At 33.3% G+C, this 17729-nt stretch overlaps 1 protein-coding gene across 1 annotated transcript in view; it reads right to left on the bottom strand.

Annotated features, from left to right (window-relative positions):
• LOC140441718 (uncharacterized) overlaps nucleotides 1-17729 on the bottom strand; it is a 115101-nt gene that overhangs the window by 36527 nt on the left and 60845 nt on the right. The window contains exons 4-5 of the mRNA XM_072532604.1: nucleotides 8715-8857; nucleotides 8387-8569 (exon numbers count right to left, since the gene is read on the bottom strand). Coding sequence (XP_072388705.1) covers nucleotides 8387-8569; nucleotides 8715-8857 — 326 coding nt within the window. The remainder of the gene's footprint in view (nucleotides 1-8386; nucleotides 8570-8714; nucleotides 8858-17729) is intronic.

Raw genomic sequence — 17729 nt, 5'->3', positions numbered from 1 at the left:
AATATATTTTTATTTATGATCCTATCATCAAGAACTTCTTTTGGTGAGTATAAGATGTTTTATTAAATTTTTGTCCAACTGTCTTCGACTTTACCACTTTCAACCATATATGTTTATGCTTCTGTCGGATAATTTTTTTTTTAAAAGATACCTTATTTATTAATCTTATTTTACTACCTTATTGATTATTATAGAAAATGTCATGGGAAATTCTAAACTATTCAATACCTGCCTTCTTAATTATTTTACATCATAAGTTAGGAGAAACAATTTGAAAAGTGGTAGAAATAAACAAGAGATTTGTTCCACAAATTGGGATGGCGATCGTATTACCATTTAGAGCTTACTAAGTAGTGTAATTAATTCCAAGTCGAAGAACCACCCACTAACGTGGGAAATAATAACACAAACATTAAATAATACGTAATTTAATAATTAACTTTGTTACTACAACTAAGTTAAGATCTAGCCAAAGTTTTAGCGCAAAGTTTTTATATCTAAACCGCCGATCACTGTCCAATTTACACGAGTCCGCGAAACACCACACGAGAGCACTGTTACAGTTTAAATATCTTAATTAAAAAATTGCCATATGAACCAAGGATGTTTCCTTCAGTATTAATATACTTGATCAATAATGAGCGATTGTGAAACATGTAGCCTTTAATTTTATAAACTATATAACAATAACTATGTATACTGAATATGCGAGACTCTAAAACTCTTAGACCAGAAATGCGTCGACCCCTTTGATCGAATACTAAACTGACACTGACTAATATGCGAGAGTTAAAAACTCTAACCAAGCGACCAGCTATGCTGTGATACAATTTTATACTGACTTCCTGACTACTTTCAAATTATCACTGCGTCACCTATCAGGGGTCAGAGGAAATTTCTTCGAAATCTCTATTAGGTAGCTAAAACCCCCTTTTGAGTGATTGCTAACCTGGAATTTTCTAGGTACCAGTTTTTAATGGTCAAAAACAGCTTTTAAATGATTTATACCAGCGATTTCTTTGGAATTTGCTCGGAAAAAGTTACCTCGGTAGATCTTATGAAATTAGTAATTGTTTGCTACCAGTGGCGTACCAACACTTAGATAAATTTCAGTAAGAGGATTACAATCTGTAATAAAAACAAATGTAATAATTGCTTCGTGAGTTAAACACACTCCATACTTTTGCAAAAATATAATACATTTGCCAGAGTATAATTGTAAAAGTTAGATTATATAGACTGCAGAATGTGCATAACGAAGACATATTTAAGCAATAAAAATGTGAATTAATTAAGATCGTGAAAAAATAAAGTCACGCGTTTTGGCTAATGTTACGATTACTATTTTACAATCGATTGTGATACTGCCTAGCACAAAATAGTGGATTGTTGGGACATTTGCTGCAGTTTTTATGTTTAGAATTTATGATAACTTATTTTTTATTCGTTTTTTAAATAACAAAAATGTACAGTTACAATAAGGAATCGCGGTCCCAGTATTTTCAAAGTTTTTAAAATCCTTTGAAATTTTATATAACCTGTAATTGGTCTATAAGAATATCTTACCCTAAATAAAGATCTGACAGTGGTCAAAATATTGCCTGAATAAAACATTATTGCTGATTTTTCCTCGACAATTTATTGCTTTGCAAACTTCATTGCTTTTTAAACCATAAATCATAAAACAAATATTGACATGACAATTCAAATATTGTTAATATCTAACTTCATTGTTACCGAACGCAACCCGTTATACACATTCTGCACTATGTATCACCTATATTCTTCATCCTTCCTTCTTAATTACTATTTCATTATTTTTCCTATTTCCCTTCCATCCTCATTCCTATTTTCTTTCTTATTGCCATTTTTAATTCTTTATCAGTTTCTTCTTGGTATGTCTTTTGTTGTTCATCTTTTCTTCTTCTTCTTGTGCCACTCCTATCGGAGATTGGAAATCATCAAGGCTATCCTGACCTTGTTTACAGCTGACCTAAAGAGTTCATTAGTGGTACAGCCAAACCACTCTCTCAAATTACGCAGCCATGACATTCTTCTACGGCCTGGACTCCTTTTTTCTTCTATTTTTCCTTGCATTATATTTTGAAGTAATGCGTATTTATGTCCTCTCATCACGTGACCCAAATATTCGAGTTTTCTTCGCTTGATCGTTGACAAAATTTCTGGGTCTTTTCCTATCCTTCGCATTACTTCAAAGTTTGTAACTCTTTCAACCCAACTTATCTTCAGCATTCGACGGTAGCACCACATCTCGAAACTTTCAATATTTTTTATATTGTTCTGCTTGTGAGTTCAGGCCTCTACACCGTATAATAGCGTGTTAACTACGTAGCTCCTTAGCATTCTTAATCGGAGAGGTATGCTTATATCTCTGTTGTAGAAGAATTTCCTCATCTTTTAGTTTTGTTATTGCTACACATAGTTAAAAGTAACAAACTTCTTATAATTTTATACCAATATCGACATTATTTTTTGCATTTATCTCTATACTTGTCGGCATTCCCTATTACATTTTTTCATAAATTTTTATCTTTAGTAATACCAATATCAAACCCCTTTATTAACATATCCTGTCTAAGCTTCCCATCCAGGTCTTGTTTGGTCTTCTTTTGCTGCTCCTCATAGAAACTAGTAAATTATCAATTCTTCGTATAAGGTGATTATCGTCTTGACCTTGAACATGCCAAAACAATCTTAACATATTTATGTTTTCTTCTTTTTGCATTAATTGGTGCCACCTAGGCTTCCCTCAATATACTCATCCTTAATTCTATTCTTTTTCTGTAACTCCGTAACATATATTTTCATACATCATAGTTAGTTTATAACAGTCTCGTAAACATTTTCCTTTCAATTTCATTGAAATATTTCTGTCACATAACATACCACTCCCTTTCTTCCACTTTATCCATTTCACCCTAATTCTTCTTCGTGCATCTCCATCTACTTCAACCATTACTCTGTAATACCGATACTAGGTACTGAAAACTATTTTTTCACAATCCAAAGTTATGGTGATGTTACAAATACACTAATTGATCTTTTAATGAAGCTGACTTTACTTGGTAATAAGTCAATTAGCCAACAAATACGGTAAAAAAATATTGCGGCAATACGGTAAAAAATATTTCAAATGTAGTGTTATGTCAAAACATATAAACAGGTTTCATAATTTAGTGTGTGAGGAATCTGTAGACGCTTACTCTATTTGGTAGAGCTCACGTTTAACCAGCTTGTTCAATTTTAGACTCTACAATATACTTAAGTGCTCAATATGTAAGCATTAATGGATTTTCAGACTTCCGAGATTTTTTATTTACGAAATATTCTCCAAACATATTTCAACCGTTCTCCCGGACTATCGAAATGCCCGCTACGTTTGTTCCGGAAGGAGCTGTGTTAACACGGTAGTGATTGAGAGGTGAAATTAGTAACATTAGAAATATTAATGATACTGTGGCTGTGATTACTATAAAAAGCTAAATTATTTTTAGATCTTTGTGATACAAAATAACACAATATTACCATAAAATATTCAATGCCATTAAACAAAGAGCCAATTATTTCTTATCTCTACTTGGTTGAGTAATGGCTACGATGTTATTAGGACTAAAGGGTGTGCATAATTATTGGCCTAAAGACCAATGCGGTAAATTTTTTATATGGGAAAACATAAAAACGTCTATGCAGGGAAAAAATGTTTTCCAAAATCGAATATTCTCGGCAGAGGTATTTATAATATTTCTATATCAATTTAATCACCCACATATTCTTCCTCTTTTATTACTATTTATACATATAGCGAGTTTTTGCAAATTACTGTCGGGTCAAGCGTCTCAGACGCCATTGTTTTGTATCGTTCCAGTCTCCTTCCGGTTACTTTTTTATAAAAAATTTAAAAAGATTCAAGGATTAAGATAAAATAAGAAAAGTAAAAAGAAAGAAAAGAAAAAAAGCAAAACATAGAAGACAAGAGAAAAGGAAAGGTGAAAAAACAGTTAGAGATAGAAAATGAACAAGAAAGGTTTAAACTAAAGAAAAGGTCAGCCTATTTAAAAGTCCTAATAGGAAAACCCTCAAGTGCATCTCCACTTTGTAAGGACAGTGATGATGAGGATGATTTTCTTAGTGCGAATGAAAATTCATATATGATTGTCTTAAAGATTACGACCAAATCACTGAAACAAAACATTAAATTAAGTATATCAAAAATGTTCATGTTGAATGAATGAAAACTGTACTAAATTTGGAGAAATATGCGATGGTTATGGTAAAACGGAATATAAAAACAATACGGAAACATATTTTTTAGTTTTTTTTTCTTAATGTTGAACTTCAGCAGTTTTCTATCCTGCATGTTCACTTAAGTGTAAAATTTTTTATTTAACTTTGCATCATATTCTAAGAGAGAAGAAAAACAGTTTTTCATATCTGATCCAATTAGATAATCAATTTTTTTATTTCTTGTAGTGCTTGAAGAAATTCGTCAGTTGACACTATGGCCACTACTGCTGTTACTCTTTTTGCTAGTTTGACTGATTTTCTTTCAAATCTTTCGTTTAATATATTCTAGTATTTTCATAGTATGTTAACGAAATCAGCTGTTTTCTACTGTTTGGAAAACTATTTAGTATTTCAAATCCACAAGGAAAATGAAATTCCTGTAGCTGGCTGTATATCATGAATAATAAAAAGATTTTTTATTTAAAAAATCCTTTATAAAAGGTATATATATATATATATATATATATATATATATATATATATATATATATATATATATATATATATATATTGTATATATATATTGTATCAACAAGCTTATTTTGACGTACCCCATATAATGGTTGCATCACTCGAGACGATGATGTGTGCAATAAATATAGACGCATATAGAAGGATCTTTCACTGTCATTTTTTTATTCTCGGCAAAGGTTATACACATGTTATAGAAAAGAAGCAGAAGTTGATCAAGATTTTAGTTCCTGATTTGTACCACTAGAGAGCGGTCATGTGAGCGCTATTACTGCTCCTAAAATATGAAAGAGTGGGGCAACAAATGCAACTTTGGATATTTTCGTATGTAGATGCCGCGAGGTCGTAGAACCGCATTCAATTTGTGTGTTTCTTTTTTTTTTAATTTTGTGAAGAATAAAATATTATTTTAACTTTTAATAACTGAATATTTTTAGAAAAAATATTGTGACTCAAATTTTTTATTTAAATATGTACAAATCTACAAATAATATAATTAAAACCCTCTTTCTATAAACTACACATAAAATTAATTAAAAGTCAATCACTGCGAGAGAAAGCCCAAAAAAATTATAAGGTGTTTCGATTAAAAAACAATTCCTAATCTTGTTAGTACGCTAGAATTGCTTTTTATCACATACACCAAAGAATTATTTTTTACAATTTGAAAATTCGAAATTGAGAAATGAGCTAAATTAAGGAAGATAAGGAAAAGACAAAAATGCAGCAGAAATATAATAACCGTGAGCAAATCGCCCATTTGAACTGTCCTTCTATATGTATCCTATATTCTTTGATGTGTGTTCGAGAATGTTCATGATGTATCGACCGGCTGACTGATCCAAACGTTCATACAAGCGAGAATAGAGGTGGACTATTCTAGATTATTCTAGCACATAATAACTTGTATGTATAATCTGCGCTCATATTAGTCTAGTTAGTTGATTGTAAGCTTATAAATAAATATATTTATATAAATTAGAACCGCTCGTTTGATTGGTAAAAAGCCACAGTGGTGTTACTGTGTGAGGTAATTTATTTGTTTAAAAATAAATTTAGCAGATATTTTTGAACGTTTGAAAAGTATTGTTCGTCGGGAACATCCGCGTAGGTCGGTAGTGATCTTGTAAGAAAGAACATTTAAAAAGTACGTGTATACTTGACCAAAGATGCGGCTTGCAGAACTATCAGTAAAACAGTTACGCGAACAACTAGAAAAACGGGATGAAGACTGCAGCGGATCCAAGAAGATCCTTCTAGAATGACTGAGGTATTTTCTCAACAAGAATGGAGATGTTCCAGATACATTCTGTCTTCAATCAGCAGAAGAAGCAGTTGTAACGAAAATAAATGAGGAACTCGAAAATGTTTCTCAACTGATTGAGGAAACTTCTAGAAAGAATGATGATAAATTCGAAAATGTTTCTAGAAGATTTGACGAGAAATTTGAAAATGTTTTTCCAATAATCGATGATAAATTCTAAAATGTTTCTAGAAGATTCGACGAGATATGTGAAAATGTTTCTCAAATGATGGAAGAAACTTTTAGAAAGAACAATAAGAAATATGAAGAAGTTTCTAGAACATTCGATAGGGTAGAAGAAAAGATCAAACAGTTAGAGAGCATGATAACTAATACGAAAGTGTTAATGCAGTAGTTTTAGATCCTGCAATGAAAGAAGAATCACCAAGGGATGAAACCACACATCATATGAGATTCAAATTGCCATCAGTTCTTTCTTTCTGCCATTCTTAACTAAAATGATTCACAATCTGCAAGATACGTTCTGCCAGTTAGAAATTTTAATCCTTTATAAGAAAGTTGAGAGCTGAGAAATTGACCCTCTCCTTTTTGGTAATTGTAAATATTTTGTACCTGTAGAGATTACGTAGCAGCAGCTTATAAAAGAAATGTGGATACAGAAGTCCCTCCCCAATGATTGGAATATTGGAATATTTTGCACCATACACAAAAAAGGAGATATCTTTGGTTAAGTTATAAAATATTTTCCACAGTATTATGTTATCGTATGGTACCATATGCAGAACGGATAGTATTAAAATACCAGACTAGTTTCAGAGGTGGTAACTCGACAATTCATCAGATTGCAATTCTGAAACAAATATTGAAAAAAAAAACACGGGAATATGGCATTGATACTCATTACATATTTATAGACTACAAAGCAGCTTACGACTATGTAAATAGAAGAGAAATGTTCAGAGCAATGAAAGAGCTGGGAATACCAAATCAGTTGGTAAATTTAACAAAACTAACTCTTGAAAAATTTGAATGTAGAGTACGAATTGAGAGGGAACTGTCTGAACCTTTTAAAACAAATAACGGGCTGCGCCAGAGAGACCCCCTCTTCTGTATACTGTTCAATTTGGCTCTCGAAAAAGTAATACGTATGTCACAAATTACAATCACTGGTTTAAAATATAATAAATCAGTGCAAATTCTGGTCTATGCTAATTATATCAATATTGTTGTGTCAACGGAAGACGCTGTACGAGAGACGTATGTAGCATTAAAAGAATCATCAACAAAAATGGGTTTAATAATAAACACCAATAAAACGAAGTATATGAAAATAAGCACGCAACCACAAATCCTACAACCACTTGTAGAAATAGAAGTAGAAAATGACGTCATCAAAGCAATGAACGAATTTGTATACCTGGAAGCACTCCTTAATACTGAAAATAATACTACTGCAGAAAAAAACAGCAAAATTTGCATGGCCAACAGATACTGTTTTGGGCTCAGTTTCCTCCTTTAATCCACAATTATATCGAGAAATACAAAAATAAATCTCTACAAAACAATAATACGCCCAGTCCTAACATATGGTTCAGAGACCTGTCTCTTAAAAAAAATAATGCAAACTTGTTAGGATGTTTCGAAAGAAAAGTACTAAGGCGAATCTATGGAGCAGTGAATGATAATGGAGTGTGGAGAAGACGATACGGACTTTATAGAATATACCAGGAACCAGAAATCGTAAAACATATTAAGATAGGACGACTGAGGTGGATAGGGCATGTAATGCGGATGGAACATAATGGCTTAGCTAGAAATACGTGCTTGGCGGAGAAAGGCGATGGATAAGAACGACTGGAGAGAAATTCTTGAGGAGGCTAGGACCCACGTAGGGTTGTAAAGCCAGAATGATGATGATGATGATGAGATTAATAGTACTTATATTATTTGTTGATAAAAATGACTACAAAATTTAAGACACAAATTGAAGTAAATTGGTATCTTTAAAAATGTTAGGTAAAACCCAAACATTTTCAAAACAATGCTGAATATTTTATTTTAGAAAATCTTCGTCACTGTTTTATGATGTGATATTTGGTTTTATCTCACGTGCAATAAAATTTGTGCTATCAATCATTTTCATAAGTACTATAATTGATTTACATTTATAAGAAAAATAAAAAAAAAACAGAGTACGTCATTCCAAATAAAAAAATAAGAAACTCGTTGTGGAAAAATCTTTATAATATTCGTTGTTTATCCGGTCCTAGCAGCAGATTTTCTTAATTTATTTGTTTTGTTCCTCGTTTTCAAAAGCTAGTTAATAATTAATAGTAATTTGCTTACCGATATCAGCATATTGCTTTGGTCGAAATACTCGGCCACAGGTAAAACATTTCGATAGAAATTATTGAGTTCCATACGAGCTAAGGATAAAACAACTTGACCTAATTTGGCACCATAGTCTATTTGTCGTTCTAAAACTTTTTGCCTCCATGATATCAGGATCACACCTTGAACAGTCTGAATCTACAATAAAAATAAAATAGTTAAAAAATGATATTTATTAAATTTTGGCATTTTTTAAAGTTATAACCAGAGGAACACCAACAGGCAACCAATACAAACAACTAAAAATAATTTTTAAGTTATTCTGGTGCAAAAAAATGATTACCTTTTCTGAGTACTCTACAACGTCACGCATATTTCGTGGATATCCTGATATAAGATAGGTTTTAGCATTGGGGGCCATCTTCATTTCTAACATGAGGACTTCGGTGACAGTCTTGCTGGAAAGAAGACCAAAATCTGGCATGTCTGAAATAAAACGAATATTTGTTTAAAGTTAAAAACATACAAAGTTTTACCTTTTGTGAAGATACCGATTTGTAAAAACCGGTTTGTATAGAAATTTTTAGTTAATATTCCTCAGTCTAATTGTATTCAGTGTAAGAAAATGCCTCGAGTTCGTAGACATCAAAATCACCACCATGTAAGCGATTTTGACAGGGGCAGAATTATTGCCTATAGAGATATGGGTTTGTCGTATCGCGAAATAGACTTTCGTGTTAATTGTACGCCACAATGCCGGTTATGCGTGTCTGTCGTGTGTGGACAAACGAAGGTAGAGCAACACGAAGAAGACCTACTGGTCAACCGAGGCGAGTGTCAAGATAGGCGCTTTAGATTACTTGCTCTGCGAGACCGTTTTGCTACTACGCGTCAAATTGCTGACCAATGGTTTGGAGTAGTAGGTAGACCTGTTAGTATGCGTACACTATATCCTCGCATTCGAGCCTTTGGACTGGTTTCATTTCGCCCACGACTAGTGCGTCCTTTGACTGCGGATCACTGTCAACAACGTTTGAATTGGTGCAGAGAACGGCAGTATTGGGTGGCAGAATGGCGTAATGTAGCATTCAGCGATGAATTAAGATTCTGTTTAGGAATGCATTTTGGTCGTAGGATTTGGGTTTGCTTTTGAGAGACATGTACACAGGACAGTTGGAGTAATGGTTTGGGGGGCTATTGCCTGTGGTAGCCGATCACCACTTGTGTTTATTCGAGGCAATTTGACAGCTGCGCGTTATGTTGATGACATCTTATAAACCACTTTACTGCCGTATCTCGACGGCCGTCGAGACGTCCTTTTTCAGCAATACAACGCGCGTCCCCATATTGCTCGTCAAACTATGGACTTTCTCCAAGAAGCTGGCGTTAATGTTTTGCCGTGGCCACCCCGTGATCTGGATTTAAATCCTATCGAACATGTATGGGATATGATGGGAAGAAGACTGTCCACTTTGCACCATCCTCCACAGACTCTGGCACAGTTAATACATGAAGTTCAAGTTGCTTGGAACGAGGTGCCACAAGCAGACATCGATCATCTCATTTTGTCAATGCCTAAACGTATACAGGAGTGTATTCAGCTACGGGGTCTCCAAATACATTATTAATTTTTTTTGATTACTTGTTAATAAAAATTCTTGACAACGTTATCGTTTCATTCTTGATGTAAATCTACCATGTTGCCACAAAATTAAGTTCAAGAAATTATTCCTTCTGGGTGTAACACTTCTAATGTCACTGAGTATATTTTTTTTGGTTTTAACAAATCTAGTTTAATAAATTATTAATAAAAATGTTATTATCTTTTTACAAAAATAGTGCCGCTTCACCCAATTCTCTTAAATTTATTTTATCATAGTTTGATCTATTTAGAGAAATGTCTCATTTAAGCTGTTGGTGTGTTTTCTGTTATGGTTTTTACCTTGTTCTTCAGATTGTATGTTTAGTCCATAAGTTTCCTGTCGGTAATATTATATTTTGTTTTTTATTTAACGGGTATTTATGTTTCGTATGTTTCATTTGCTGGGCATTTTCGAATGGGCAATTAAGTAATGCTCGAAATTCAGCAAAATATACCGAAAATTGAGAACTAATAATAAACTTCTGCACGAATAACTGACTTAGAATAAACTTTGATCAAATAAAAGGCAGATATTGAGCACAGTTTTATTAATTAAATCTTGCCCAAGTACTTTCGCTTCCTAAAGCATATTCAGGGGCATTTCGTCAATTTTGGCCTATCTAACAATCAAAGAATGTCATAAACATAAAATTGTACATTTCTCTACACTACACAAGGACAAACAGTTTAAAAGTTTAAAAAATAGGCGAAGCTACATTGTGCTTGGCATCAGGAGAGAGAATCTCCTGAGAGGTCCGGTGACCGAGCTGGTCATTCTATCGTACTTCGTCGTCCAATCCATCCACCACAATAGTCCTCATCTAGGTAACGTCTTACTGCACTATAATAGTGTGCACGAGCACCATCTTCTAGAAACGTTATTTCCAAGTTGCCGAATTCATCTGGATTATCCTCCAGAATTTCAAGTATTAAAAGTTCGATTGCATTTTGTAACATGCCATCATATCACATCCAGATACACTTCACCGGTTAAGTCAGTGTTGAGAAAAACAGGCCCAACTATGTGGTTTCCCAAAACATCTGCCCAAACATTTATTTTTTTTTGGAAAATGAGTATGTGTTTCACGAAAGACGTAATGATTTGTGTTACTCCAATACCTCATGTTGTGTGTGTTTCCATCATTGAGAGAAAAAGTACTTTCGTTACTAAAACAAATAAATTGTTTTTATGTAATCGGGCTGTTGGTTAATTTTATTGAACAAATTTTCACAGAATTCTAGTCTTCGGTCGGTGTCATCATCTGAAAGTTGGTGCACAATTTTTAATTTGTATGGATGCAATTTATTTTCAGTCAACACTCGGTGTACAGTCTTTTGACTGATTCCATAGATAGATGCAACTTGGGCTGTAGAAGAAGTAGGGTTCACTACCATTTCTAAAATTATGTCAATTTTTTTGTCATCACCAATTGTTGGTCGACCAGATCTTTTGACACCTTGAACACTACCTGCTTGTTTAAACTTCCGAAGAAGCTGCCTCAAATAAGTTCTCGATGTATGGCGACCGGGGTAGCTCTCATTAAAAAGACGTTCCACTGCATGGAAAATATTTCCACATTTACCAATTATTAACATAGCTGCTACTTTGTCGGCTACAGTACGTACCATTCTGCCTTTGTAAAAATTTAAACGTCTCGTTAAACAGTAATTAAACTAAATAAGAAATAAGAACAACTAATTAAAAACAACTTGACAAAACTAAGCAGAAACAGAAACTAAATATTCAAGTATAAACGCTTTTGGCAAATAAAAACAACTAAAGAATTGACAAACGTTAACTTTTTTGAAAAATAACCAAAGGCAGACGTTAGAATCTGTATTAATTAAATGCTAAACTAGAACTTTAGTATTTATTTAATTTATTCGTTAAAACAATCCTAAATTCAAACAAAATTAGTATGATTGAATAGGTATATTAAAATAATTGTGGTGTGCATTTAATTAATAAATATTCTAACGTTCGTCTCTGGTTAATTGTCAAAAAAGTTGACGTTGACGTAAAAACAATTAGAGAATTGAAAAACGTCAACTTCTTGACCAGTAACCAGAGGCGTAGGTTTAAATATTTATTAGTTAAATGAGAAACTACAATTTTAATATTTATTTTATTTATTCATCAGAATGAGCTTAAACTGAAATAAATCAAGTATAGTTAAATAGGTATTTTCAATACCTTTCAAATGAGGTATCACTTGCCATAAGGTGCTATTTAAAATTACCTATCACAGTGGCGCTGTAACGTCATCCGTCACTATTACGTCACTTGTTATGACTAGATAAGAAGCCTACGTCTGTTTATTATCTCTCTCCAAATTTCACCATTATAAGTATAACCGTTCGAAAGATACGAGGGAGGGGGGAACGGACTTTTGACTAGCACTGTATAAAAATTGCCATTAGGCATTCTGTTGAGAACCATTTCCTGATTTTTAATTTAAGTCAGTACAAATATAATGTAGGATTTAGATGGGCTAGAAAAAATATTTTCATTTCCCTATATTAAATATCCGCAAATGAAAATAATGCCCTAGCACCTTTTAATATCGTACACCGCTGTCCTATTTTCTTTAAATAACTAATTTATTTTTTGTAGCTGGCTGAAGCTTGAAATTGCAATTACAGCCAGTTCCGACCGTTAAGCTACATTCTGCATATATTTAAGAAATTTATGGTTTTATCGCTGAACTATATTACAAGGTATGCAACTAGTCGACTTATCTTATAAACCTTATAGAAGATAACATTGCAGTGTTGCAGTATTTGTTATACACTTAGAAAAAGGTACACTGTTTTCATAATTTATTTTAAACTTTAAAATATTTATGTAAAAACAGTATTATAAATATTAAATCGATTTTATAAGTTTACGATTACTATTTATTAGCTAATAGTAATAATTGAGGATATCAATTGGAAAATTAAAAACGCGTTCTGCACACATAGATATTCGTATATAATATCATAAGAGAGAAAATTTTGTCGGCAATATTTTCGATTGGTATGAAAGTTTGTTGCCTGGCAATTTTCGCGAAATAAATGTTGACAGGTAAATAACGAGAAGTCAGTCCTGTGATTTTGTCAAAATTTCGTAAGCGAAAATTGCCAAAAGACAACAAACGTGAATAAAATCAGAAGAAAATTTTTGCCTTAAATAATTTTCACTCGAATGATATTCGATAAGACTATTTCATGAGACAATTAATGCACCATATCAACGAAACATAACCTTTATTTATTATTTGTTAATATTAAATGTTCAATTATTATAAGATATAGTAGTTTGCCCATTCTTTTCTACCAAAGCATGATTTTGTATATTATTGACCTGTCACCATCATCAATGGCGCTACAACTCTTCGTGAGTCTTTGCCGCGTTTACTATTCTCTTTCATGTTTGTCGGTCGTGTGCCAGTAATTTCCATTTTCGCACTCCCATTTTCTCTAGATCTTCTTTGACTGCATCTTTTCACCTTTTTCTAGGCCGCCCTACAGAGCTTCTTCCCTCTGGCCTTTCCCAGAACACATTTTTGATAAGGCGATTGTCGTTACTGCGTATCACATGCCCTGCCCATCTGAGTCTTTTGGCCTTTATATATCTGACTATATCGTTATTGTATCTGCCCCTCCATTCGTTTGTCACGCTGTCATGCTGTTTGTTTCGCTTCCATACGCGACTGCTGCTCGTATTATGGTCTTATATATCCGGATTTTTGTATCTGGTGAGAGAAGTTTTGACTTAATTAGATGTTGCATTGTAAAGAAAGATCTGTTTCCTGCTATTATTCTCGCTCTAGTTTGTTGTCATTTGTGATTGTTGCTCCTAGATATTTAAATTCTTTAACCACTTCGAAGTTGTGATCATTTATAGACCTAGTTATTGACCTGTAGCATTTGGGATCTCGAAGGTCCAACTTCGTTTGTTGTTCTGAGATTTTCGATCAACTTCTGGAGGTGATTGGAATCCAGTGGAATTTAAGTGGCCCATTAATTTTGAATTAACTCCTGTTCAGAAACACTTTGCTCGGCGAACAAGGCTAACACAACTGAAGATCGATGAGAATGGTTTGTTATTTTATGTTATTTTGTGTCTATTCCAATTTTTTTAGCTGATATTTTTGGCCACTTAGATATGGTGTTGATTTCAAGTGGACAAGTGGTTTTTGAACCAAGATCCATCCTTCTAGTTGGGGTGAACGGTAAGAAAGAGTCTGATTGATAAAATCTTTGGTCCCCCTTTTTCTATTAATTTCAAAAACAATCTAACTAGGCATAGATTTTCGTTTGATTCTTACCAGTCATTTGATGCTTGCCAAACTTTTCGGACCGCCTTGAATTGTTTTGGAAAAAATGCTGTAGAATTAATTTCGGCCCATAAATTCTCCCATAACATCAAATTTCTTTCTGAAAAAAGCGAATAATCTTGCAGTTTACGGTCTGATTGCCTCTCCAAACAAGTTCAAATAAGCAAAGGTGAAATATTTTTTTTTGTGGTCCAACGGGGGTTTCCTCGTCGTAGCTTTGGATGATTTTTAATAGTTCTTTGGTTGATAATGCTTTTAAACTGAGTTTTCTTTTTTCTTGAACACTTTGAAACTCCCTCCGCGTGGTACCTCTGGCCAATCTTGTATATTGAAAAGATATATCTGTGAAAGGGTCTATTTTTATGCCGTACTCCGTAAAATATTTTTCGTGTACCATTTTTGCTGTAGTATTCCACATTGACTTAACAGATAACTCTTTATATTCTTCGCCATTGCCTTTTTTTATGTTAAAGGCATAATCCTCGAGAATTTTTGTTAGTTCCGTTATGGTAGTACATCTTTCAAGCGTAAAATTTCTCACCCGGTAGGAACTTTGAAAATTGGGTCCAAATAGAGCTTCTGGACCTCTGCGTGTTCAATGGGACATTTTCCGAAACCAATTTTTTAATTTCTTTACCTGACTATCATCCAAATCTTAATTTTTCGTCTGCACTCATTATCTGTCCAAAATTGATTACATCTCAATGACGTTGGTCAAACCACAGAATTCACCGCCCAACAAGAAGCGAAAGCTTTGTCGGTACCTTTGATGTTCGTAGGACAGAAATTTCGGAAAGAGAATGACAGGTAAACTACTTAGTACACTAAGGAAAGTAATTAAGAAGTCGTTCAAAACAGTAGTCAAGTTATAGTTACACTGAGAAACAAAGTAATTATTAAAACTAAAGTTTTTAAGTAGATCTATTTGATATGAATTATATTTTTTTCTGTAAAATTTAATCTAACACATATATCAATTCTATACTGATAAGTAAAAAGGTCTTAAGTCAAAAATATCGATTTGGTTTTTTTTACTCGACTTGTCCTATATCATGTAAATAATCTTTCAGGATGAATAAATTATAAATTATTATTAGTAATATTATCTGATAGTATTTCGTCCTAACTCGTGAGAATAAATAATAGACAAAAGGATAAGCAATAAAAGAGATGGCTCAGAGGGACACTCACAATTAATTCCAAAACAAAAATCTAACAAGAGCGATCAGAGGGGCGAATCTCGTCGTGGATTTTATCCTGCCCAAAAATATTTGTCCATAAGGCGTTCGGAAAGTAAGTGACTCTAAATTAATTATTAAAACATATCTATTCGGACCTCTGACGATATACATAGGAGAAGAATCATGAATATCCGCTGGATTATGAAACCAAAAAAAATACACAAAACCAGAATGGCAATGGTTAAATACAAGGGTAAAAAATACTATATCGGCCCGCAACAACGATTCGCTTTAAAATCAAAGAACTCTAACAAGTAGACTAGTTTATACAGAAATTTACGAAAAGTATTCAATATAATAGTACTACACAGGCAATATTCTAATACTCAACCAGATCAGGCCTATTGTCCACAAACTAGAACAAGCAATAAATAAGGTTTCCATCGGAAAAAAGAATCAACTTTTACAGTTCCATAAAACAGAATTTTAGCTTAGGCACCCTGTGGATGGGCGATGCTAATAATTATACCAAGAAATAGACTGTTTACATGAAGGTCATGTAAAAGTAAGCAGACTTATCTGCAGTCGATCCTAATAATATGCCTTAGCCCTACGGATACGCACCTACGTCCTCAAGAAAGAGATTAATGAAGAACATATCAGGAACTGTCTAAGAAAATTAAATCATCTTGTACAAAGAATTAATAAAATTCTGAAAAACCAAGAATAGATCCTAGTTCTTTTCATCCATGTTTATTTAAAAACGCATCCTAGAATGCCATTACAAGGGTGAATAGTCTCAAATTGTTAGTAAAAACAAATTTTAAACGAATAGACTTCATGCTAAAGCGCTGTGTGATACCCGCAACGTTACTGTGGAATACAGTATCAGCAAAAGTAACCAGAGACTATCCGCAGTAGGGAGTTTTATGTCCCTCTTACAGAATCTGGTTATGGATGAGCTAATAGCAACGACATATGTACTGTCCTGTTCTAGAAGGAAACATTTAGAGGGATTAAAGTTCTAATATGTGGCTAGTATGAGAATGCAAAGACTCTGCCAACAATACATACATACAAGACAATTCCAACTCGATAAACTGGCGAAACATAACAATCTCACACTGATATAAGTTGCAGGTCATTAGAAAATACACGGTAATGCAAGAGCCGATGTAGTTATGAGAACAGGATCAGCTACAAAATATTTCGGTCCAGAGCCGGCAGTAAGAGTGCCAAAAATCATCGACCACGAGCGGAAAAAAGCCTAACATAACTCTCACTAAAGGAACATGCACTAATGGGCTGAAGTACTGCGTCAAACAAGCAGAAATCAGCTTTGGGTCATAGAGAATTCCATATTGGACACGCGCCAGTCGAGGGAAACTTTTACACAAAGTAAAAAAACTTTAGATACTGTATTAGAGAACCTGAAATAATTGACCATATCTTACATGATTGCAAGAAGAGATTGCCCACAAGATTGCCCACAAACACTTTTTGGAGACTATTAACTGACCACCAATAGACCTGTATACGCTCGTATGAGGTTCCAGAATTCTGAAATGGAAATCATTAATAAACGAAAGATGTACAGAAAGCCCCTTGGCTAAAGTATGATGGGAAAATATTTTAGACAGGTGTTAATATTCAATATTTATATAAAATTACAAGTTAATTATTATTTACTAGTAACAACAATCTTTCAAATAACACCAATTTACATCAATATTTTCTTGTGACCTGCAATATACAATTTGCTTTCACTTCATTAGTCCAATATTGTATACGATATTTCTTATTGATTACTACTTGAGTTTTGTTGGATATTGACTGTGGATAATAAATTACTTTCCATAATCTTTATACCTCCTAAAAATTAATTTGATGGAAAGTTCCAGCTGTTCTGCTGGAGGTTTATTTTTAGCTAGAAATGTAGCAGCATCGGAGTAAGTACTTGTTCGATTTGGTTGATAACACAATCAATATATTTTTGAAATTCTAATAAGCTTAATAATTAGCCTTTTAATAAATTCTATAAATATTGTACATTGGCGGGATAACAATTGGGTTAGGTACTCTGAAATGGTTAGGTGGACGTAAATATCAGGATCGAATTGTTTTCTAATGCCCATTTGTACGATTATTCTCGATCGACGATGGTAAATAAATGGTTGAAGTGTGGAGTAAAACTTATAGTTTTACTGACAGCT

Source organism: Diabrotica undecimpunctata, chromosome 1 (genome assembly GCF_040954645.1).
Source record: "Diabrotica undecimpunctata isolate CICGRU chromosome 1, icDiaUnde3, whole genome shotgun sequence".
Lineage (NCBI taxonomy): Eukaryota > Metazoa > Arthropoda > Insecta > Coleoptera > Chrysomelidae > Diabrotica > Diabrotica undecimpunctata.
The sequence above is the reverse complement of the archived record's forward strand: the minus strand, read 5'-3'. Positions and strand labels throughout refer to the sequence as shown.